The 24,696-nt window shown below is 42.5% G+C and overlaps 1 protein-coding gene across 10 annotated transcripts in view; it reads right to left on the bottom strand.

Annotated features, from left to right (window-relative positions):
• LOC115574070 (MAM domain-containing glycosylphosphatidylinositol anchor protein 2) overlaps positions 1-24,696 on the bottom strand; it is a 267,969-nt gene that overhangs the window by 108,109 nt on the left and 135,164 nt on the right. For all 10 annotated transcript variants that reach the window (XM_030405288.1, XM_030405284.1, XM_030405287.1 and 7 more), the window contains 2 exons: positions 19,474-19,613; positions 10,886-11,060 (listed from right to left, as the gene is read on the bottom strand). In XM_030405288.1, coding sequence (XP_030261148.1) covers positions 10,886-11,060; positions 19,474-19,613 — 315 coding nt within the window. The remainder of the gene's footprint in view (positions 1-10,885; positions 11,061-19,473; positions 19,614-24,696) is intronic.

The following is a 24,696-nucleotide window of genomic DNA, read 5'->3' as shown; positions in this document are numbered from 1 at the left end:
TTCAAGTTCGGAATTTAAATGTTATCAGTGGGTCAGTTCCTGGGGTTAGAAACAACTGTTTTAATGCTCTGTACAGGGGCGAACCTTTAAGACGGGGTGTTTTTGTATTAAGGCTTCTCTCCAGTCTCTGCCAGGAACACAGCGAGGGGGAGCTTGGACAAGTTGGGTTAAGGTTTGTAAAGGGCAACTCACCAACCCCTGCCATGGCTGCTGTTTGGCATGCCTCTGTGGTGCTGTGTCTAACACGTCCTGAATTATTCATCATGCTTTTTTTTCCACATTCCTGCTTTAACTTGAACTTAAATTTCTTCCGGAGGAGGGTTCAGAAAGCTTTCTTTCCCCTCTCTTTTTCTCTATTAAATCTTCTTTACTTGACTTCCCTACTCCCTTACACACACACACAAACACACACTAAAAACTTTTTCTCTCATCATTATAGGATGTGCATTGAGCATCTCAGTAACGCTAACTAACTCTCTCTCTGAGGCCACAGTCATCAGGCCTAGTTAAGTTTAATTACTGGCAATTAAAGGTAGCAGTGCAGAAAGGAACCAATGGAGCGACGGTGAACAATACAGCGTGCTACACCGCTGGTAGAAGCCTAAATGGATATAGAGGACAATGGTCTCGTTAGTGCTGCAAGACGAGAATCTAATGTATAGTAAAGTGGGCCCGTCCCCTCCAGCGACCGACTGCTAATGTGTTAAGATCAGAAATGATTCAGACAATATGCATGAATCTAAAAAGCCTTTTATTTGTGTTGTAAACAAACCTCCAGAGCTTTAAATATAGACTTTTGATTGCTCTCATTCCCTTGAAGTCAAAACTATGCAAATCGAAGATATTTAAGCTCAAAGAGTGGGTGATGTTTCCCTCCAGCCAGATGAAGTCATCCTGCACTTTAAGTGTGCTGTTTAAACGGCTGCTTTAAGAGCCGGAGCGGCCCACTTAGGGCTGCTGCACCTCCATCTTCCTCAGTGGCAGTGCTTTTCCAATTATGCTGTCTTCGGAGGAACACTGGGAGTCTGTAGGTGTGTGCACAATCGGTGTGTGTGCGTGCACATGGAGGATGTGTGTGATAAATGGCGGGGCAGACGTCAGCAGCCCCACAGCAGAGCCTGCAACCCCTCACTTCCTCCCAGTGATGGAGATGAGGAAATAATGAGGCCCAATTCGGCTGTGTGTGTGTGTGAGCGTGTTTGTGTGTTTGTGTTTGTGTGTGTGTGGTGGGGGTTGAGGAGTAATGAATCTCCTCTTCATCCTCTCGCCTTAGACAGTGGCGTCTGCCTCAGCCCATCTCCTCTCTAATTCATCTCCCTAGAAAACAAACAGGCCACAGAGCACTGATCTAAACAACGACGTCTAGAAAGCCACCATTAGGGTCGCAGGCAAAGCTCCAGTGACATGATGGAGTCCTTTTCTGGTTTCAGCCTAATGACCGTCTCCTTTTTAGGGTCTGCACAAAGAGCAGTTGGGAGATCTTTCCTGAATGATGATTAGAAAGCACTTTCGCTACCTGTAATAACAGTATTAGCAGCATAACCATGCAAAATTAACACTAATGTGCATTTTAATGGCTTACAAGGGATGTGATGGGTGAAGGAGGTGTAACAACCTGTTGTGTTGTTGTGTGTTAGAAAATAACAAGATGTCATTCATTATTGAGCCGCCTCCTTCTCGACAGCAGGCAGGCTTCCAGGAGGCCGATGCTTGTTTGACCACCACTGGCGCCACGTCTGATGTACCAGCGCGCTGCATTTCTTTAACGACACCATCGCAGCCGAAATTAGCATTTAAACATCCTGGCAGACTGTGAATCTCCAGCGGTGATCTCATTCTGTACCAGCGGGCGTGGACATCACGAACTTACCAAAGAAATCGTATATTTAGAGACAGCACTGCCCTTGTTGGTCATTAAAAGATGAACCGCAATTTGACTGGTTCACACTTAATGAGATCTCTTTCTGACGCTCCGTCCTGATTCATCTGACATTACATAATTCTAAAGGGAGAGATGAGGACATTTGTGTGTGTTTTATGCACGCCGCCAAGTTCTGTGACGTAATGTGTTATAAAATGATTACGGAGTCTCTTTATGCTCTCCATCACCCTCCATCAGTAAACAACCATTTCATTTCTCGTCTCTTTGGTCTTCTTTCATAGTAGCACCGAAACACCAAAGCTCGGCGTGATATTTGTTTAAACAACATCCTTCAACCGATTCTCGCCTCAGACCATTTCAAGACTTCTACCCTCCCGAGACTTCTTCAAACAATATTATCATTCACAGGCAGCCAGTAAATACTTTTTTTGCTCAATACATTTTCTGGTTTTATGAACGAGCGGAGCTCGGAGATCGATATAATCATTATTCTTCATGAGTCACGGAGTATAGTGGGATCTTGTAATTGGGGTATTGTTTTATATATATAAAAGTGCTGCGGAAAAATGATAAATACTAACTAGCTGCCAGCACATCATCTTTGGCCTTTCCTCGCCCTGAGAGGAAATGCTAAAAAAACACAAAAAACAGATAAGAATGAAATACTGCACAAGATAATCACATTAGCATACGCAAAACAAACACAGTGTGGTGTGTTTTAAGCCCCTGATGGGGAGAAAAACAGAGGCAAGAGATGAGGCTGACTCCACCGCTCTGATTAAGGGCCCCTACCAAGAGCAAGTCCTTGAAAGAGTAATGGGCAGTCGTGAACTGGCTTTACCTCCATTAACCAAACCAGCAAACATTTACATAATGTACACATAATGTGCTGATTCATTCTGTCCTGATTCAAACAAGGCTCAGATAACTCACCGTGGCTGTATCACACCATTCATCACATCAGGTCATTTACATCCAAAAGCACTTAAGAGGTACTGCAAATATATCTTTGTCTACATACATTATGGGATCTTTTCAGAAGATTGTATAATACATCATCTCGTATCACAGGATCGCATTATTCTGAGACACCAAGATGGCGGTCCTCAGCCTCTCTTGCTCTGTTTTCAGCTCGTCAATAGATGATGAAGAGGCCATGTGAGGTTTTCTGTTGCTTGAATTCAATTTTAAAGAGCACGGAAACAAATGTCCCTCAAACAGCGATGATCCAAACATCACTCAGTAAGAGGAACGATGCACGGCAGGTCTATCACACATCAGATTTCTCTACGTGTCAGAGCAGTGTGAATAGGGCTGAATTGAGAGTGAAAGGTGGTGTATTCTTTTAGCCTTCTAAAACAAACTATATACAAGCACAAAAGTGTAAGGATTTAATTTAAAAATGTGTTTATCTGCTCTCATGTAAATTGAAGACGTAAGCCTACCCAGCATACTAGCTTACTGACAGTGGTAACTGAGTGTTACTTCAAAGACTAAGGAGCTAAAATGTGCCATTTACAAACATTTTGGTTGAAAACATAAAAGAATAAACTTATATAATCAACATTTTTGCAATATTATATAGATGTCATTCATCAAAACTACTTCCAGAGATATCTACTGAAGTTAGCGTGCTAACCAGCTAGCCCGGCCTGTCACAATCCAAAGCTCCTGAACTAGCGGTGTAAACAACAACAATACTCCCACTAGCTTCAGGGCTAACTGAGCTAAATAGCTAATGGCGGCTACAGTTAGCATCATTTTGGTGATATGCTGCCCCCCAGTGATTTGGAATATGAATTTGACAGGTGGCCAATTCTTACAGTATTTCCCCATCCACTATGTTTGCTAAGTATTTCCCTTTGCATGCATGACCAAACGGCAGACCACAGTCGGGGCATGGTTCTATCCAGACCTGTGACCAAAGTGACGAGCTGAGAGCTAATGATTTTATTTGATTGACATAGGGGTAGGCTATTGGATTGCAATGTAGACATTATGAGGTTCAGACCTTTGCTGGGAGGACATCTGAGTAAAGTGTTTGAAAGCTAAGCTAACAGTCTGATCTCATATTCCCCCTTACACATACATACAGTATAATACAAGGATTAATGCGCTATACAGAAATACAAGAACAACACTATTTTTTCTTTTGGCCTCAGACATGCTGCTCCTCAGATGGAAACCAGCCAACCTCGCTAATTTTAGATATGCAACTGATAAAATCTGCTAGTGACAGTTGTATTTTACGCCTCATCAAGGGGCCAGTGGATGCAGCGTATCTTATTTTGTCAATGAAACTGTCAAAATAAAAGCTTACCATGATTTGAAGATGGCCCACAAGTTAACAATTATTTCTTCCTTCAATCTGAGTCATAACTCAACCTATTGAACCTGCCTCCAGCACCTGCTTCATCCAACTGAAACCACTAATCAATAGGCTCCCCTGAGATCCCCCTCCCACACACTTTCCTCTGCATATAGCCAAATATATTGCCTAGTCACTTTAACGTAGGCTCTCTGCAAATACCAATAATGAAGAGACGCAGGAATTAATAGTTCAAGCATCAGCCTGAGTCAATAGTTGATCTTTATCACACTGTTTTGCGTTTCTGTGAGTCACTGTTTCTTAAAAAACCCTCTGCTTCTCTTGCTTTTTACATATTTACTCAGGCACCTGACGGCAGGGGCTGCTGAAATTGGACACCTGATGAGATAGGAAGCGCCAGTTACACTGACCGACTGGATAAACCGAAGCCAGCATGGCCACTAAACAAACACCATCAGCCGCTGTTTGGTCTCTGAGCTCCTTCATGAACTCCATCGATGGAAGGCAAACATAAAGCAGACACACTTCCCCAAGTCTGCCTCACACCACATGCTGCTGCACAGCGTTGCACAGCTGAGGAGGCGTATGCCAAGACAAGTTAAGCCTTTGACGTGTGTGTGTGTGAGTCAGGACCTCACCGGTGGAGAGTGTGTTCATGCATAAGCATGTGCTTGAACCCAATGGGCAGCCTCTATTTTCGTTCCCTCTCACGCGCGTGAGCACACATAGAAATGGACGCACACATTCGCACATCTCACATCTAGATGGACGCCACTGTTGCCAAAAAATGATTCAAGATCAGGCTCTTGCCCATGTGCTCACAAACACACACAAACACACGGCCACCTCATTAAAATTCTCTGGCTTGTGCACCAGCAGTGTGGAGTAAGGGCTTTGTAAGTCCTTCCAGAGATAACACAGAGAAAGCAGACTATTGTCTCATTCTAATCCTTCTTTTGAAGGAATGTAGTGAGAATATCAGGGAAGAGTGAGGATGTGTGAGAAAGCCGACGATATATCCACAGTCCGGTGGCTTGTTTTCTCACAATATATGCATCACCTGATTCTTACCAGTTCACAGCTCCTGACAAACTGGCACAGACAACCTTAATATCATCTGCACAACATTAGCATACGGACATATTTCCTGAGAACTCAGGGAAACTTGGCTGCATGCTTTTCTTTCTTTCCCACACTCCATCTCTGTGTCCTCAATTTATTCAGTTTTGCCAGTCTTGTTCAGACCATTTTTAAAGTGAGTTTAAAAGTGCTCCTTTATCACAACCAGTACAGTAACTGCTGACCTGGACTGAGCAGGTTTAAGGTGCAGCAATTTCCATTTGTCCATCTGCTGAAATCATTCAGTTTCGCTCTCTCCGAGTTAATTCTACAACCTGCAGGCTACGTTGGGCACCAATGGCCGACTTGAATTATTGTCTGTCACCTAGAAGCTGCGAAGTTGCAACTAACAATTCCTTTCTTTAGCTATTAGCCTGTCAACCTTTCTTCAGCGAATTAATTAAAATTAATTTTGTCCAACCAATACATTCATTCAAAATTATATGAAACACAGAAAAGCTGAAATTCCTCCAATTGTGTGAAGAGAAGGAACATCCTTGATTCCCGAATGAATTAAAAGTATCTTGCTGTTTTTTGGAGGAGGGAGACCTTTTTTTCCTCGGAGGAAGGTTTTTTTTATTCAAATACGGAAATATCAAATATTTCTGAGTTTGTATTATCAACTTATCAATATTGTGAATATGAACCTTTCAGAGTTTCTTTTCAAAAGCTACATAGTGCACCTTTAATTTTTTTGGTTTTGTATGCATTCTAAAACTGGTGAATGAAGCCAAGAGTAAGGCTGCATGATCTGGTCAAGACAGTCATATTACAATTCCGATATGAATCATAATTTGTGACAATGATTATTTTTACATTGCGGTTTTAATTTTCACTGAAAGACTATTAAAATCATGACGATCAGAGATATTTGTTCGATCTGTACCAAAAAAACGTTTGAAGAAAACAACCTGTGCATCTCTGCTGCACTACAGTACTTCATTATAAAGGTGTTTTGCCTCATGTTTACCTTTATAAAAAAAAATGCAGCTTCTGCTATTTAGTTATTACACTGATTTGATAACTCGTTGTGGGAAAAGTTTTGCAAATGCAGTAAAATTTGCTTGGATCCTCCAGTACAAAGGAATATTTCATGCGACTGAACTTTTCCCCAACAGTAGTTTTTGTGGTCGGCGGACATTTTTTTTCCTCTTGGTCGCCTCCTTTGCCAAATCTCTTCTAAATATATTGTGCTGGCCGTTGGTCAGTGAACTAGTCTGAGCCTGCAATAAGCTGCCCCTGCAGAACTCTTAAGCCCTCCTCAATCAGCCACTCAATGAAACATTAGATGCTGCGGCAAAATTAATTCAGCCGAAATTAAATGAAAACACTGAAAGGACTCCCCTGTAGGAAAAAGAGGTGAGCATCTTAAGCTTCAGATCGATCAGTGTAGGAGTTGGGCAAGGTTCTTTATTAACTTTGCAGAGGCCCTTCCCCGCAGACCGAACCCGCCGACAAACACAACTGAAGCGTCAGCAGGTATAAAATGTGCTTAGATGGACTTCTGAGCTTTGTAAATACGTTAGCTTTGAGCTGGCTATATAGCTAATATCAGCTCCACTGGGCCGCGGAGGTCAGTTATTAACTGTAATTATCTCTCTCTGTTTTCATCTGCTGCTCACAGGCAACTCTGGAAAACTTTCACAGCCTGTCTGTCTGACTGTCTGTCTGTCTGTATGTCTCTGTGTTTGCATTTGTTCATCCTTATTTCCTTCATTTAATTTCTTTGAACAGAGTCAAGCAGGCTGCGGCTGCTTTTATGAAGAAGGATGGGGGGGGGGGAGACTTCTGAAGCACACTTTGATCTAATAGAGGTGCACATATGAATATGATCTCTCATGCTTAGTTTTTAAATTGAAAACAAGACCCTTGATTCCAGGAAGCAGAGGCAGATACATGGTATCAAATGAAAAAACCAAGGAAGAGACTTTAGAGAGATCATTCAAGCTTTAAGCCTCTTAATGTAAAACAAGCTGGAGAGCATCTTCCCCTTTGTCAGGAATGGCGCCGTGTGTTTTTCCTCTTCTTTTCTTATGTAAACAGAGTGATGTGAACAGACACACACACACATGCAAGACACATCTGCAAGAGACAGCGAACATAATTCAAGGTGTTGTTGTCGGGAGGTCCGGCTCCCAAACAGCAATTTTAATACTAATTAAAAAATTGTTGCTGCAAACCACTAAAAATAGCATGTACTGCAGAGGCCCATCAATTAAATTCACCCCCGGGGGACGGCTATAACATTGCTCAGGAGGAAATTATGTGATTTTGCCGGTTGTGCAACATAACACAATGCCAGCTAATGAAGTACAGGCGTACTGTGTTACAAGGCCGGCTGCAAGGACATCACTGGGAGAACAATGTGAAGCGCTACAGTGCAAAAAAGATATTATATTCATCTTGATTTGATTAATTAAGCATTTCAAGGTTTTTTTTTCCCTTCTAAATGTTTCACTACTTGCCCTTTAGTGATGCATTTGCATGGAAGGACAAAAAGATCTGCTAGATTCTACAGCTATATAATGACACTTTATTATTATTCCAATACTATTATTGTGTTTTAAATGATATTTTATGCTACATTCAGGTATTTCATTCTATGTCTGTACATGGCAATACATATTTAATAGCACGGCTGCGTCGATACACTCCTGAACTCCCCTTTCGATATTACTATCATGATACAGAGTTGCCGATTTGATATCTAACATTAATTTTAGGTATTGTGATTCAGTAATAAGATTTATTGTGTTTCTTTTTTTCTTTTTTTCCACACAAGACCATGGATGAAAAGTTCAATCATATACTTCTAGATGTTATAAATCATGGGCAATTTTTCCAAAAACAATGCACATCACCTGTCACTTTTATTTCAGCAGCATCACAGGATATGTATATTGGATTTGTGCTGCCCTCTCCTGGCACGCAACGTCTTCAAATCTTAAGCTTTGGAGTTTTGACCCTTTTGAGGTTGCTGTAGTTGGCCAGTGTGGTGGAGTGTTGAAGCTGCAGAACAGCAGATTAAGTTAACAATAAATAAGCTTGTTTCCACAGAGCATATGAAATACTGAATATGAGATCATTTGTAAAGCACTTAATAGAGAATTCCGATGATGAGTTAGCATCGCTCTAACGGACAAAGCACTAATTATACGAAATTGATTCAGGAATCGTAAAAGGAATCACAATATCACTGTTTTCCCACCCCGATTTTAAAGCATTGCATTATTAAAGTATTGTGTATTGTGTGTATATGACATATGCCGCTAATAGATATTATGATTTTTACATTTTTTCCTCGCATTTTAGCACGACTCACTTTCATAATCTTAAGTGTTAAATGTGTACATTTCATATGCTTTTTAATTTCAATTCTTCTTCAACATTTTTTTGCTGTTAATTTCTAAGATCTAAGATCAATAAATTCTTATATTAACAGCAATACTTCAAATACACAGTTTTGCATTGTTAATGTACTATGAAATAAATACGCAATAAATATGTTTTTAACAGCACGACAACTCAAACTTATGTCCTCAAAATGCCAGATGACGAAGCTCAGTGAAAATCTGCGCACTCTGATTATCCTCACGTCTGGCTCCGGTGTGCTATCTGGCTTCATTTCCACATCTGCTCCTCCAGCTCTTTAGAGCAGCCAAGGTGAAATGGTGCACAGAGGGAACAAGGCACTGACTGTCAGCTGCTGAGACGCGTTCAGCCTTTGCTCTGCTGCTCCACTAAGGCTTTCTAAACAAGGTTCAATTCCACAACCTCCGCCAGCGTCAGTCCAAATAAACAGATACAAGGATGTGGCTCACACACCGAGGGGCAGGAATAAGCCAGAGACAGGAAAGAAAATATGGGCAGAGAAAAAGAATAGAGCAGAGGCCCATAACTGCCTGAGTGTAACTCACAAAACTGCAGAGAGAGGCCAGGGTTACCACTCAAAGATGCATCAAATAAATGCAGGTTTTTACTGGAAAGGTATCATGGACTGGAGAGGGCTCAAGCGCAGCTTATTTACTGCAAACATGTTCTGCTCCACTACCTCTTTCTTTCCTCTGCGACTATAAATTGGATGTTTGGCAACAAATTAAGGGCAGAGAGGTCATCAATTTTCAAAGAGATAGCCTTTTTTACTTTGCAGCTTGGCATAAAAAGGAAGCAGGGATTGAGTGCTCCTGAAAGAGCGGTGAAAAATTCAGCAGGAGGGTTGGAGATCTTTCAGAGCCACCGTAATCGTGATTCCAAACGTATCTCAGCAGAATCTTTTGAAGCCGAACAAGTACAATACACCCACATATTAAACGCTGGAACTCCCACTTGTCGGAGGTTTTCTGAGGGTCCGTCTTTGATGAAAGGGCAGCAACTCCCCTGTCTCGCCACCGTTCGACCGCTCGCGAGGTGAAATAGGACAATCGATGCTGAATCAATAAAAGCGATGGCACTAGATTGCTGTTGTCTTTGATGAATGCTAATGAGCCCTCGCTGTTTGTCGTACAGATACTTTAAAAATAAAGAGGTTGCACTCACGGTCGATGACTGTGTCGGGATAATGAAAGTGTTTTAGCTTCATTAACAGTCTCAGGGGAGCGCAGGGGTCTCTTCGGATGCTCTACCTCCAAATAACTAAATTCAAACAGCAGAAATATGAAACGTTTCTGAGCTGGGCTGTAAGGTTGTAATGCTGTTACACGCTGATCAGCACTAATTGCTGTGCTGCAGCTGTCTGTGCCCACAGTGATATTTGTCTGTATTTGAGACATTTAAATAATTCTGGTCAAATTTAGAAAGTAATACTCCAGAACCTGTTTCATTTCACAAAATAATTTCATTCCTTTGACTTTAATGGAATGCAGAGTAATACATATGGACTGGTAGCAATTTAAAAAGCTAACTGAGCTGGCAGCTGCACTATTCTGTGTTTTACTACACTGTTAAGAGACTGACTTTATTGCATATTCAGAGCAGTAAATAGAAACCTTTTCAGGGTCATGGCTCTCTGGAATGTGTCCTAGCAGAGAATTAAGCAGGAGGCAGAGCGACACCGTGGCCACTTATTCCCATGGTAACACACATACAGAATCTGATGGTCTCGCCTTTGGGCAACATTTTACGCTTCACTCGGATGTCTTTGTGAACTTGTAAGAAACACATACTAACAAAAGGGAAAAAACACGAAACTCCACGCAGTAACAGCCAAGGCAGGAAAGAAAAACAGCTACGACCTTGTTACTGTGAAACAACAGGGGCAATTATGTTTGGTAAATCTTGTGTAAAATGTTTAGTTAGCCTTGCTTTCTAAATGACAAATGAAAAAATACCCGTTTTTAGGATGGAGGATTTAGAAAGGATTTTTAGAGGAGAGTAGACGCCCACCCTGATAGAGTTGATGTCAGGAAATCCAATGCCATTCACTGACTTGCAAAGGTAGCGACCGTGAAGCAACAGAGGACAATTACGCTTTAGTTAATCTCTTCGTCTTTCTTTCCAACCGACAAAAAACATCCATAAACTGCTCTAAACCAATTTCGAGGATCTAACACACTTACAGTAGACGTCCACCCTGATGGACTTGATGGCAGGAGATCCGAGGCCGTTCTCAGCCTTGCAGTAGTAGCGACCTCCCTGGGTCCTCAGGATCTTTGCGATGTGCAACGTCTCGTTGAACACGCTGGAGTCCTGGAAGCGGTCCGACACGCTGCCGGCTGTCTTGGTCCATCGAATCTGGAAATGAACAAATTGAGGAAATGACTCCACTTTCAGATTCGAGCGTTCGTCTTCTGTGGTAATGTGCATGTGATAGAGTAAAGGGTCAAACACAAACACAACTTTGGTTGGCACAGTAAGTAAATGTAAAGATTCTGTACAGTAATTTCATGCTACCATCGGTTCAAATGATCACTTCATGCATATTTTTTCAAATTAAAAGCCATCTGGAAAATAAAGGTATTATGCCCTTTGAGCCAGTGGATGGCTTTTAATTTGAAATGTGTATGAGGCAGTTTCAAATGATGGCCTTTCTGCATCTCAAAATAATGCCGTAATGCTGTACGTGTTTGCCATATTGGCTTGTGTTCTTGACAGGATTCAGTATTTTAGAGACGACTAAAGAAGAAGATCCTACTGTCACAGCGCAAAGGAGGACTTGAGAGCTAAAAAGTCTTCCGCTAACTTCCCTCTTCACTCTCCTCCACACAAGACTGACCTCCGTGTGGCTTTCTCAGCATGAGTACCTTTCACTAACTGATGAGACCCAGTTAGCCCATGGCATTGAGGTGTAATGAAAGGTGAAATGGTGTTACTCTCCAACATGAGGTTGTAATTGACTCTCCATCATCTGCCTCTCCTGTCCTCATTAAAGCATACAGCATGAACAGGTACTGTGACAACTCTGGCCTGGGGGCCACACAGCCAGAACTACGGAGCATGAAGCTCCATTCAATCCCTCATCCTAAGTAAGCCGCAGATGGACTGGCTTTGCCTGCAGAGCCTCACATATCTCTGTCTAAGCAGAGGAGGCTATGAATTAGAATCCAATATCGCCACACTGTATGGCGTGGCATCATCTTGGATACTGATAACATCCCATTTTACAGTGATAGCATCAGATGTAACAGGGATATCATCGCACCGAGGGATTGGGTGCTATCTTGGGATATTGCCGCTGTGCTGCTGTAGCTGTGGGGTTACACCCGTGTCGACTCTAGCCCGGGGTTACGACAGCTTGAAGTTTGGTCATTTTCCAACCGACGGGGGAAAGGGTGGGTGGCCCAAAAACCTGATAATGGCGCCCTGTTCCAGGGGCTTTTTTAGGAGCTTGGGGCGAGAGGATGACAAGGCCAGGAAGACTCACGCAGCAAAAGTTTATCAGAGGAGTTTCAGATTCTCGGTCTTGCTCGGGGTGTTACTGTTCAGCGTGGCGGCAATAAATTAGCTACCCTTAAACTCAAAGACTGTGTGTGCTGTCTCTTTTCTATATCACCAACCTCCTCTTCTTTGAAAAAAGTCTGCAGCCGGGCTCTGCCTCTCTCGCATCCCTTTGTACAGCCTTTAAGTCGATACATTACCATTAAAAATAAATGCCTCTAAATTAATACACTGCACAGAGAAGGCTTCACTCAGCCTGTTTCAGATGCATCAAGAGACATTGAGAGAAAGCACTCCAGGAAAAAGACCCAGCTCAGCAACTGATCGATGCTAAAGTAGAAAATCTGGGGCCTTATTATAACAGTCGAGGACATCATGAGTTCAGCAAAACAGGGCCTCAAGTTAAATAAGTTATGATTATAAATTAGATGGAGCAAAGTTTTTGAATTCTGTGTCGCTCTCCTGCAGCGCTCTCGATCCCCTCATGCAAATACAAAGCAAGCTGGCTTATGGCGACCTCAGCAGAATTCAATATTCTCCCAGCTTATACCCCCAGTCATTTCCTATGCCTTTTGTGTAAAGAGCTTTGAGTTTCAGGAAAGCGCAGTATCAATAAGTGCATTGTCAGAGTGACACTAAGAAGTGGGTATTCAAATAACTCCTCATACTTTCAAAAAGAAAAGTGGCGCCTGTTTGTTTCTCGGGGGCAGCAGACCACGTTATTGGTGAGCTTTCAACTCTTTCCGTGCCCTCGAGCTATTTTCATTCCTCCCCTCCTTTGACTTTCTACATCTGAGCACCTCTACCCGCAGGGGGAGTCCTGAAGTGTGCCTGGTGAGAACGGTTTGACCCTCTTCACTCTCCTTAGCACAATGCAAATACTCTTGATCTGAGAGGAGCTGGCGGATTTGAGCAATATGATAATTGCTCCTCCTAGCCCACTGACAGCCTGGCTCAGTGTTTGTTGGCTATTTTTTTCGCAGCAGTCCTCAGCTGAGACTCAGGAGGTGGCCGCAAGTAAACGCTGGGGATTAAGTCAAACTGCCCATAACGCCGTTTTATGGCAAACATGTATTATTCCTGTCGGTCTTTTGCAATTACATGCTTATTTTATCAGAGTGAAACGAAGATTGGGTCTGGTTATCATGTTTCACAGCGTTGTGCACTGGCGTTTGGCAGAGCATCAAAAACACCACTTAGTTCCACAAGGAAAAGAAAAGCCAACGCCATAATAACACCATTAAAAAGTATCAGACATCCCAATAGAAAGATCAACATTTGCTCACAAGGAAAGCAGAAGCTCGTCCAGATTAGTATCCAACTGAAAATCCCAGCAGTGTTTGAGACCACACATGCTGCGATGTCACGGCAAGACCTAATTAAAATGCGCCCAGTGTCTGTTGTTATGCAGGGATCATATGCTGGAGCACGCGTCCTCGGTGAATCTCCCATAATGCCTGCTGTGACGTTTCGCTCTCCCTAACTACAGACTGGTTTCTAATTGCTTGCCATCTTTTTTTTTTTTTTTTTTCCCCCCCTTTCTTTTTTCTTAGCCGCTGATGGTGGGTCTGTGCCGCTCAGTGGTGCAGCCAAGTGTGGCTGAGCATGACAATCAAGCGATCAGAAGAAGCGACGGGGGGTCCGGATCACAAATTGTGAGTGCGCGGACTCTACAGGTCTTTATTCAAACATACTGACCCTTGCAAAATCGGATGACGATATAAACCGGTCCTTGATGTTGGGAAAAAAATAAAAATAAAAAACAGGATAAAAATGTAATAAATCTGCCTCTATTTGTCTTGTCGTTCAACCACATACAAATGTTTGAGAGCTGCAATTAAAGTCGCTCGATGACATCTGAGCGTAAATGACTGCGGGTGCAACAAGGAGGGTGAAGTTCAAGGGGAAACTCTGAGACGGTGCCCATTCTGGTACCGCCGTCTGTATGGCGAACAGAACATAAAAAGAGAAGGTTAAATCGTGTTCGCAAAAAAGCACCATCTGCTGCAGACACCAGCACTGTAGGCTAACTGTCATGGGAGCATCCAAAACAGATCACATACTCCAATTGGTCTGTATAAAGCGAAATGTCCCAGGGCCTGAGGTCAGCTTATTTGTACTCGCTGACCCGTGGCGCCGCGAGTTGAATCTGGCCGGCCAATAATTGAAACAAAAAAAAAAAAAAGAAAGGTGTTTGCAATGTGGTGTTGCTGGCTATTGGAGCCTGGTACTCAAACAAAGTACTGTGGACATAATGGATGGAGGCCAGGGCAGGGGAGACGGGGGCAGATGGCTTCATCATCGGGGACTCTTTGATGTCTATTCGTGGCATCAAAGACGATGAACGAAAGCGGGAGAACAGTGGCCATGAAAGTATGAACAGATAAAGCTGTACATGTATGTATGTGGTGCTCTGACACAGAGACAAAGAGAGAGTGATAAAGACAAAGGGGCTTTGTATCTCATGCAGGCCAGGCTGAATGTAATATTCATTTTTTCAGATTTGATTTATTCATTACTTTTCAAATTAACAGTTTAATCCTTTGATCTATGAAATGTCAAGAATTCAGTGAAAAATGCTCATCACTAGTCTCCCAGAAAGCCCAGGAGACGTCTTTAAATTGCAGTGGTATTCAATTTCCATTTAGATAAAACACCAACAAATCCTCCCGCCTGAGAGGCTGTAACCTGCTAGAGCTCGGCAGTTGGGCCTGATAGATGACTCATTTATCAAAGATCTGATACATTCACAATAACATGTTCATTAATTTATTGATCGACTAATCATTTCGGCACTAAATAGAGGGAGAAGAGGAAGCGAGACTGTAGGAGCAGCACCAGCATCCTTTTTTTGTTTCATCCTTCAACTGTCAAAGTTCATTTTCCACCGACTCAACTAATTCTTCACTACTTCTACTTCTTTTACTGTAAGTGCGCGATAAAATGAAAAGGGTTTTTAATTTGCTTGCCATGACATTTGGTTGAGACGTCCATGTTTCCCCACAGGATGAATAAAGGTTGCATCACCATCAAGTGAAGAGATTTTCAAATATCTATAATTATATATATACACCTAAATACGTCTTTTAAGGATTTCTGCCACACTGATTTTTAGTTATTAGATGCAAAAATCTTCATAATATCCCATTCATTTCTACCTAGGGATGTTTTAACTACCAATCAATGAAATCAATTATTGCATGATGTCACATGACATGGAAGCTATCGAAGAAATACTGCATTTTCATGATAAATATCATATAAAATAGAATAAGCAGTAAAATGTAATCAAAAGAGGTGTGTTATTCAGAGCAACATTGGTATTCGATCCAACTGAATCGTAACCTTGTGAATCAGAATGATTCTGGATATCAGCGGTGATACTCAGCTCTAACATCAAGCCTGCAAAACCAATGACATCAGCCATCAGAACTGAAGTCGAACTTGACGTTTCGAAGCAGGGAAATCACAGATGGAGTTTCAATAAACGCGATGATGGCTGCATCCTATTCAATTTAGCTTGTTCAAGGTCTACGATAATGTGCGTGCTCGCTCACTGGGACACTTAACAGAATGGAGCCATTGTTAGTATTATTGGTCGCACCTGTGCCTTTCCTGTTTCGAGAAATCAAAATGCTGTGAAAATGGAAAAATTAGCAAATGCTAGCATGCTAACAATGACGACTACGTTGAGGAACATTGTAAACAACAATGTGACTATTGGCATGCTGACCTTAGCTTTTAGCCCCACAGAGCAGATGGCATAGATGAAGAACCGTAGTCTTGTTTGATAATTGGCATAAAAGATGAAATTATCATCAAAATTCTTTATCAAATCTTTGTCGATCGATTATTTGTTTGAGAAATGCATGAAAAGAAGCAAAGGCGCAGGGAAACTGACATGCTGGTGTTATACACAGATGGAAAGCAGAGCGAGAGACCGGCCCTGGCAGCAACTGAGATCTCTGTCTCATCCTCCTCCTCAGAGAGCCAAGTTCCACAAATCCTTCCAGTGACCTCTAGCATTATACATCTAGGAGAATTTGACTTCATCACTCCCCCAAGCCTGCCAGATGCCAACAGTCCCAGTCTTCCCGCAAAGCCCACAGCAACACCTTGAAATGCCAAACCCACAAGGCACAGTGAAAAAGCACATATTACACGGTGTGCCGGTGACTGACAGGAACATATATTTCTTTGACAATTAAATGGGAACGGAGGCAAGTGTTGCTGCTGCCACATGCGCGTGTGTGTCTGTGTGTGAGGCTGGACACATGTAAGCTTTTATTATTAGAAAAGCCTGTTTTTTTTTTTTCCCTCCGAGGTGGGCGGGCGGGCGGATGTGCACGGCGCTGACAGTGAGGCCCACTGTGAGGAAGCTGCTGCCTGGTTGGACGCAATCCAGAGACTCCATCAGCGAGAGGGCCTGAGGGGGCGTCTATGTAATTTAAGAAGTGTGCATATTGATAGACACGTGAGGAATTAAGCGGTGGCGAAATTGCCAACCGTGGCCCCATTTACTCTGTGGTTGGTCCTTTGTGGTGCTGATGCTGGACTTGGCACAACAACACCATCGCTCTGTGCATTATCGTGCGAGCTAGTAGCATCTCGGAGTCGGGGAGAGAGACTGAAATCTGGACATAAATGGTGAAAAAAGCAATTTTGTGATTTGCTAATGCAGAACTAATTGAAGCCATTTACAGTGATTGAGTAGCGGGATGGGGCCCCCTGTGATATTGTGGTGCAGATGGAGAGTCTGGTTTAAGTAACTGCTGGTATGAAGGGTTTTCAAGGAGACAAAAATCCAGAATGATTTCACAGGGAGACTATTTTTCCCACTAATCTTAGGTGGAGATCATAGGTGTTGAAAATAAAGGTCAGTGGTTACGTGTGAGGGGGATCTGGGGATCGGGGTTGGAGGTATATGTGAATTAGTGAGGATGTTTCCTGTACAGCACACGGACCTCATAGTTGTCACCTTGGTAGCAGCTAATGGGGATCCGAATAAACCTGCAGACAGTCGGACTCACAGCCCCTCATCAAATAATGGCGTGGCATATTGGCTATAATGATGATATGTTGAGTAACAACATCATCCAGCCTGCCTACATTGGTATCCAAGCATGGTTGGTCCTCACACGGTCCATAGTGACAATATTTGGTCATTCTCTAGTAGATAAGTCAAAACATGCTACACTAGCTCTGGTTTATAAAAACCTGAGTCTAAAGCAGTTTTAGTTTGTCCTTGGTCACGATAAGCCGTCCCCAAGCACCTGATGTAAGTGGTTCTTTGTTCTAGACCAGCAAAGTGTTGATGCTGCTCTGAAAACCAATTTTTCTGGCCCGAGAGTCAGTTCTTGGCTGGCGAAATGAAGAAGAAGAAGAAGTAGTCCCACAGAAGGCCCTGGCTCTGAACCAGCACCTGAACTGCCTCGGTCAAAGGTGGCATAAAGCATTTTTCTATGAATTTTTCTTGTCACATATTTAAATTGAAAGTCTACCATGTGCATCAGATATACAGAAATAAGACAAAACCCAAATATCTGCCTTATAAAAAATATGTACTCTGTGATAGGAATACTTGTTTTGGAACTTGTACGGAGCAAACGTAGCAAACATTTTTGCAGTATCAAGTTCTATGTGTGTGCAAGTACAGTATGACTGTGTGCATAGGGGGCAAATAGACTACTAAAAAATTGTCATGCCATTAATCAAAACAGGACGGATTGAAAGTAGCTGCTACGTTTGCAGAGAGTACAGATCACTTTTTTCTCCACATATGCTCTTGAAAGATGAAGAACGTCGACTCAATTAAAATTTGGAAATTTGGGGTGAAGAAAGACTCCGAACATGTTCTAAGGGATTAATATTTAATTCTAATGAAAAAGACGAGCTGTTTCTGCTGCGTTAACTTGGCGGGGATGGTTTTTTTTTTTCCGATGAGGTCGCATACGCTCGTGTTATTTCCACCAACATCACAAAAGCAGCCTACGGTCCTCTGCCACCCCAGATAACCTCCTCGGCTTCCGAAACCACTCAGAGTGAGCGTGCGCGTCCCCCTCCTCTCTAGGTCCCATGCCACTACCAGAGGGGGACGAAGCTGACACATCCCGAGGTCCGCAGAGACACAGCCGAGACCCGCCGTGCCAGGGGATCTGCGTGAGTCCCATAATGACTCGGTTTCAAAGGAGATCCTGCCTCTCCTGCCACAGCCATGCGGGGCTTTTGATCTCCCACACTCCTCTTCCCCCTCCTCTCCTCCTACCCTCGCTCTGCTCTGTTTTTCAGAAATTCTAATAAAGAGGAAAGACAAGAGATGATGAGTCTGAAGTTGCCCCCCCCCCCCCCCCCAAAAAACCGATGACAGAAGGAGATGAACGGCGCGTCTGAACCTCCCGCTAATTTAAGAGGCCTCACCTTTTCAATTGAAATATAAAAATCAATACGCTCTTTTGCTTTGGCATCCAGAGGGGAAGTGTACAAACTAATGGCCCCGTCTATCGATCAAAAGGAGGATTATATTAATTAATGTAAATGTGCTCCGGTCCTGTCCGGAGACGGTGCTGAAATCTGTGCAATTTGTGTTACCGAGCAAATTGGAGGCAACATTCGATAAGTGTTGGAAAGGTTACGGTGTGCAAATCCTGCCCGGATTAATATGAGAACAAAATGTGATGGTCAGGTGTATTGTGGCAGAGCTGACATTTATACCTGCACAGAACAAGTTGGTCGGTATTTTGTCTAAGCAACGAGACGGGATCTTGTTTCTTGGTTCATTCTTGCTTTTATCTATTCAGAAAAAAAAAGAGGTGTTTTCTTAATGAGTTCAGATCATAGCAGTAAATTAAAGAGTGAGGGGTGAAAACTCTCTCTCAGATGCAGAGGACCCACGTGCATTTGCATGACCCAGAGTCTTTTCCGCGGTGGCCTGCTTCTGGCTCGTTACAGTCGTGTTTTGGCAGATGTTTTTGTTTCCGTGTTCTCATTAGACTCGGAAGCTTTCATTATCAACATGCAGGTGCACAATGCAACCTAAACCATCAATAATTAAAGGATTAAACTTTTAAGCTGGTTTAGTGCAGGGGTACGTGGTGTGCCACTCAATGACGCTTATGCAGAATTAAAAGGAAAAGCTGCTGAAGGGAGAGCGAGGACAGGAGGAGCAGACAGGAAGGAGAGACGGGCTATAAAATTAGCATCTTGTCCTTGTGCAGCTATTTTCGTTCATGTGTCAGCGAAGGACGGGCGAAAAAGGTTTTGAGTTCCTTACCTGTGGTCGAGGATGCCCCGTCACCAGACAGGTGAGCTCCAGGGTTTCTCCCTCTCTGATGGTGTAGACTCTCTCCGTGTGCCTCTCCTCCTCAACATTGCAGGCATGCCCTGAGTGTATAATGCGGACAGTCGGAGGGGCTGCGGAGGAAAACAGAAAAAAAGAGAAAGCCCAAACCATGTTAGCATTCTGGTCATTTCTGAAGGAATGAGTAGTTTAGCACAACAGATGGCGTATTGATTAAGAGGTTGTCTCGATGAAAACAAGCATTGTGGTCACGTTTGTGCCGCACACAACACACCAAAAGGCTTTTGTTCAAGGAGAGAAGAGAAAAAGAATTGAGACTTTTATAGCATCCTTTCCGGTTTAGCTTTCAAACGCTGCTAGTATATCAAATACAAAGTGGAGGAAAGGTACTTTGGCAAAGTGTTTCACTGCCAAACAATGTTATGTATTAACAAGTAACTTGTGAAAGGAGCACTTTCACAGACGTGGTACTAATAGGGCTGCAAAGTGTGTTGTCATTCTTTTCAAAAGCTCTAAGGGCACAATGCACAATTTAAACAAATCGGTCATCCCACCACCAAAGAACAAAAACAAAAAATACAATTGCCGCCACACAGTTTAATATTCCTGAGCCGTGGTGTTGACTAACAGGCAGAACATATTTAGCCAGATATTATGATGTAACGGTGCATTCATCCTCTGACCTTCTAGATATCAAATGTAGTAACTTCATCAGTTTATCTTATTAGACGTTTGCTGAATTTTATCAGAAGTATCATATGACTGGCAAAAAATGTGCTTTGTGAGGTCACAGTAACCTTGACCTCTTGCCATCAAATTCTAACCAGTTTCATCTTTGAGTCCAAGTGTAAATTGGTACCAAATATGAAGACATTCACTCAAGGCCTCCTTGAGATAGGACATTTTCCATTCATGTATGTGAATATGCATCAGAAATCATCCCAACTAAGAAATATTTACTACTTCAGGAGTGTAATTATCGTGACAGTCCTCAAAAGGCCCACACGTTCATTCCATTTATTTGCCATTTTGAGACTAAATTTGACCTTGTGAGCATCATTAGTGGTTTTCTGATGCACCTTGGTCCTGGTCACACTATCTTGAAAAAGACAGATTATGGCAGAAGCGGTAACCAATCAGTATCTCTCCACATTGATTCAAAGTGACACTCAATTTGCATCCTAACCAAATTAGCCAGTGTGCGCAGCAATAATGCAAATGCAGTGTCAAGTAGATGACTGACTGTGAACAACTGATGCCGGGCCGCAAAACAAGTCATTTCTCTCGCTCTCTCCGTCCCCCTCACTCTCCCCAGTATCAGAATTAATTTCACAACTCAGTGTAATTACATGCCAGAAGGGTTCCATTACAAAATCTTATATATGTATATGCACTGTGCAAAAAGAGGATTATTATCCAAAATGGATCATTAATATCATGAAAACACTGACTACAAAAAAGGAATAATTATCTTATAAGTAAATGTCTTTAGATGATTTTAATATACTTTCACAAAAATTTCCATATTACCCTAAAATAACTCTGTCATTGAGAGTGGGTGTCCATGTTTAAATTGGTGGAAATCTCATTTTGGAAAAGAAACTCATCATTTAGCACATTCATTTTAGCACATAATCCTAATGTAATGCAATTAGGGATATAAAAATGGCAGGAAACTGTGATATGGGCGAATTAAACTCAGTATTCTGTTGCATGGGCACTGGAAAAACTCTAGACTACCCACAGCTGTCTGCTCACAGCTGTAACGGCTGCACTGGTGTGTCTCTCTGCCATTAGATGACCCCTGTGAACAATAAGGGACATTTCAATATGTCCACGGCTCGGCATGCAATGGGACAGAAGCTGAGGGAGTTAAACTGAAGGGAGGAACGAGTCATCTTAGGTAAACGTTCAGTTCCACTGAGCCGTAAAAGCGCAGTTGCATGTAACCGACCCCTGACAATACTAGCATCTGTTAAGCATTTACTCCTCTCCAACTTACATGATTAGTGAAGAGGTTTGGGATGGGATGATTTAGAGGGAGCGGATGCGGGATGTGATTAGGAGGAGGAGTACAAACTGGTGGAAAAGAAAGAAAAAAAAAAGAAAAGAAAGTCGAGCAGAAATCACAGCGAGTTGCAGACTGCAGCTCGCCTTTCATGTTGGAGGAGCCGCTTCCTGTGCGGGCCCCTCTCTCTCTCGGCAGACTCACGCCCGGCAGCAGACTCACTTCTACCTCTACGCAGGCTGCAATGCTAATGAGCGTGGCGACACTCCTCCCTAACGCTGCATTGGGAGTCTCAGCCAGAGTGTACCCTTAGCCACGCGCTAACCGCTCGTCCCCTCCCCTGTTGCCGGCCATGCTGTTTGTCTTATTCAGCTCGTTAGCTTAGTCTTGCTCGCCGAAAAAACGCTAGGTAGATTGATGAGCGCCGGTCCTAACTGGCTACTCATAATGCCTCGTTGGACTATTCTTGCTCTTACCCTTCATTCTCTCTCTCTAGCTGGAGATGAATACACTGGTGGTGAATTCCATAGGGGCGGATAAGGGATTGAGGAATAGGCTCAGTGTAAGGGAGCTTCACGCAAGGCTGCCACTTGAAACAAAAAAAAAAAAGGCTTAGAAACAAGACCCCAGGGCGCTAGCCTGAACAAAGTACTAATGCCATTTACTCCAATGAGCCAGTATCTCTGCAGCATACTATCAGTCCTGGAGGAAAGTAGGGAAACACCCGTAATTAATGATCTTCAACTGCTATAGCTGCTACTGCAACGGCTACACACACACATAAACACACACTCGTTCTTCGCGCAGACAACACTGAGCTCGCAGCGACAAAAGCAAATAACCCTCTCTTAAGCGAACATAATGAGCCCCATAATGTTCTCGCAGTCGCACACATATCCTCGCACGGCTTAGACCTGCTTTCTCAGATCACATGGCCTAGAGCATGAACCAAAATGGCTGTCATTACTACACAATTCCTTGTTTGTTTAGTTTTCATGAAAAGCCGCTTGATATGTGACAGTAACTACTCATAGAATATTCAGAAAAAGACATCTGAGAGCGAATGAGGAGACGTTAATGCAGTGGGACGCGCATAAAGTGAGATGTCAATGTGCTGTCGGGTTTCAGATAAAAGATGTCCGAGCAAAGAGGAGAAAAGGCTTTGAAAATATCTCAGCAGGCCAGACGCAGCTGGTTTATACCCCTTCACATCTTCACTGCGGCTCATACAAGTTCACCATGTGGACAAGAATCTGTCTTGTTCATTTGGTGCACTGTTCTTTAAGTCAGTGCACCAAACAAATTAAAGGACAACTTCGGTCGATTTAAACATGCAGCTTCATTGCTCAAGCTACCCTTGACTTGCCAGTACCGAAGACGCGAACACATTTGGTCCAACCATTACATTCGTTCAAGGAGCTCTGTAATGGTTGGACCAAATGTTTTCGCGTCTTCGGTACTGGCAAGTCAAGGGTAGCTTGAGCAATGAAGCTGCATGTTTAAATCGACCGAAGTTCTCCTTTAAGTGGAAAACAAGTGAAGTACAGGACAGTGTTAGAACACGGCCTGGTTTGTTTTAGGCACAAAACCCCACTCGGTTAGGGTTAGGAAAAGATTATGCTCTGGCTTAAATTACCTGTTTTGGTGATCACAAACATGGCTACGGTTGTCCCGAGGTTACAAACGCTTGGTTTAGTTGCCACAAGGCTGGAAAGTTCTCCAACAAAAAAATATCCAGCGGTGCAACACTCAACAAATGTTCAAATGCAGTCTCAAACAGTGGTCACTGGCTTGGCGGCCTTCTCACATTCTGATACAAAAATCAGGTAGTAACATAACTGTGTAAGTGTAAACAAAATAAATTGTAAAAAAGTAAAATTTTTGCCTCATAAAACAAGTGTGAAAGTATAAAGGAGCATAAAATGGAAACACTGATGAACGTACCAGTACCTCAGTATTGAACTTGAGGTAAATTATTTGTGGAATTGTTTCATTCAATCACTTGTTATTCAAAATGTGGACACTCGACACAATATTTACTGTAAACACATTGTGGTTCTAAATATTGATTATCAGCCTCCGTCATTACTACTAACAGGTATCAGTACTGAAAACACCATCATCGGTCAATCCCTAACCAGTTTGTTAGTAATGTTTTCTTGTTTCTTTTTTAAAATTTGTACTGTTTTGCTTTAATTTAAAATTGTGTATCTCCCAGTAGAGGGGCCAGGCTAAGGCTAAGGTTTTACCCTGGCAGCCTATAATAAATAAGTTAATCTTATTTCAATTTAACAAGACACTGACAGAAGAATCGACATTATTCGACTCGCTACACTTGTGCCTCATACATTTCCAAAATCAACAAAAGTTTGACTTCACACACAGAGCTGTGTGCTGCTCCATCCTGGATTTCAAACCAATCCTCAGTGGTGGAAGAACTATTCAGATCCTTTTCATAAAAGTAAAATGATCTGCTATGAGTCCTGCATTCGTAATTATGCTTAAAGGTGCCCGATGGAGTTTTCTTGTAAACAAACAAAAGTTATGTTTGCATCATTGGTACACGATACAAACAAATCGGGGACCCACTCATCTAAATATCCCTCAATAATTAAAAGTCCATGGAGGGCCTGTATGCAGAAACAAAGAAGCGTTGCCAGCTTAATGTACTGAAAGTATCCACACTAGAAGGATTCACAATGTAGGACGGCCCCATTCAGAGCGTAAACAAACAGTATATTATATAAATGGATTATTTTTACTAATGCCTCAGTGTATAAGCACCATTTCAACATTGTAACTGGTTCATCAAACGGAGTTAATTTGAACTATTTTATGTTCTGTTGTTGGGTAGTTTAAATTATAATAAAGCATCTGATGTTATAAAATGACCATATGTTCAAGCAAACTTCCGTAACTAGTTGTTCTTAAGTACAGTACTTTTGCAAAAATGAATTACTATTCGAGGAGACACACAGCAGATCCTCCCCCAGCAGTCCCTGCAATCTCTTTGGATAATCAGAGGCATCGTTCAAGTTACCACATGCACAGGCTTAAAGCCAATAAATCAATTATCAACTTTTCTAAAAGCACCTCCTTCTATCTCCTAACCCTCCAGAGCAAAAGTACAAGATGTTAAATGAGTGAGTGGTCATGTGTCATGTTGAGCAGCAGAGCAGAGGTCATTT

This window comes from Sparus aurata, chromosome 22, assembly GCF_900880675.1.
Source record: "Sparus aurata chromosome 22, fSpaAur1.1, whole genome shotgun sequence".
In the NCBI taxonomy this organism is placed as follows: Eukaryota; Metazoa; Chordata; class Actinopteri; order Spariformes; family Sparidae; genus Sparus; species Sparus aurata.
The sequence above is the reverse complement of the archived record's forward strand: the minus strand, read 5'-3'. Positions and strand labels throughout refer to the sequence as shown.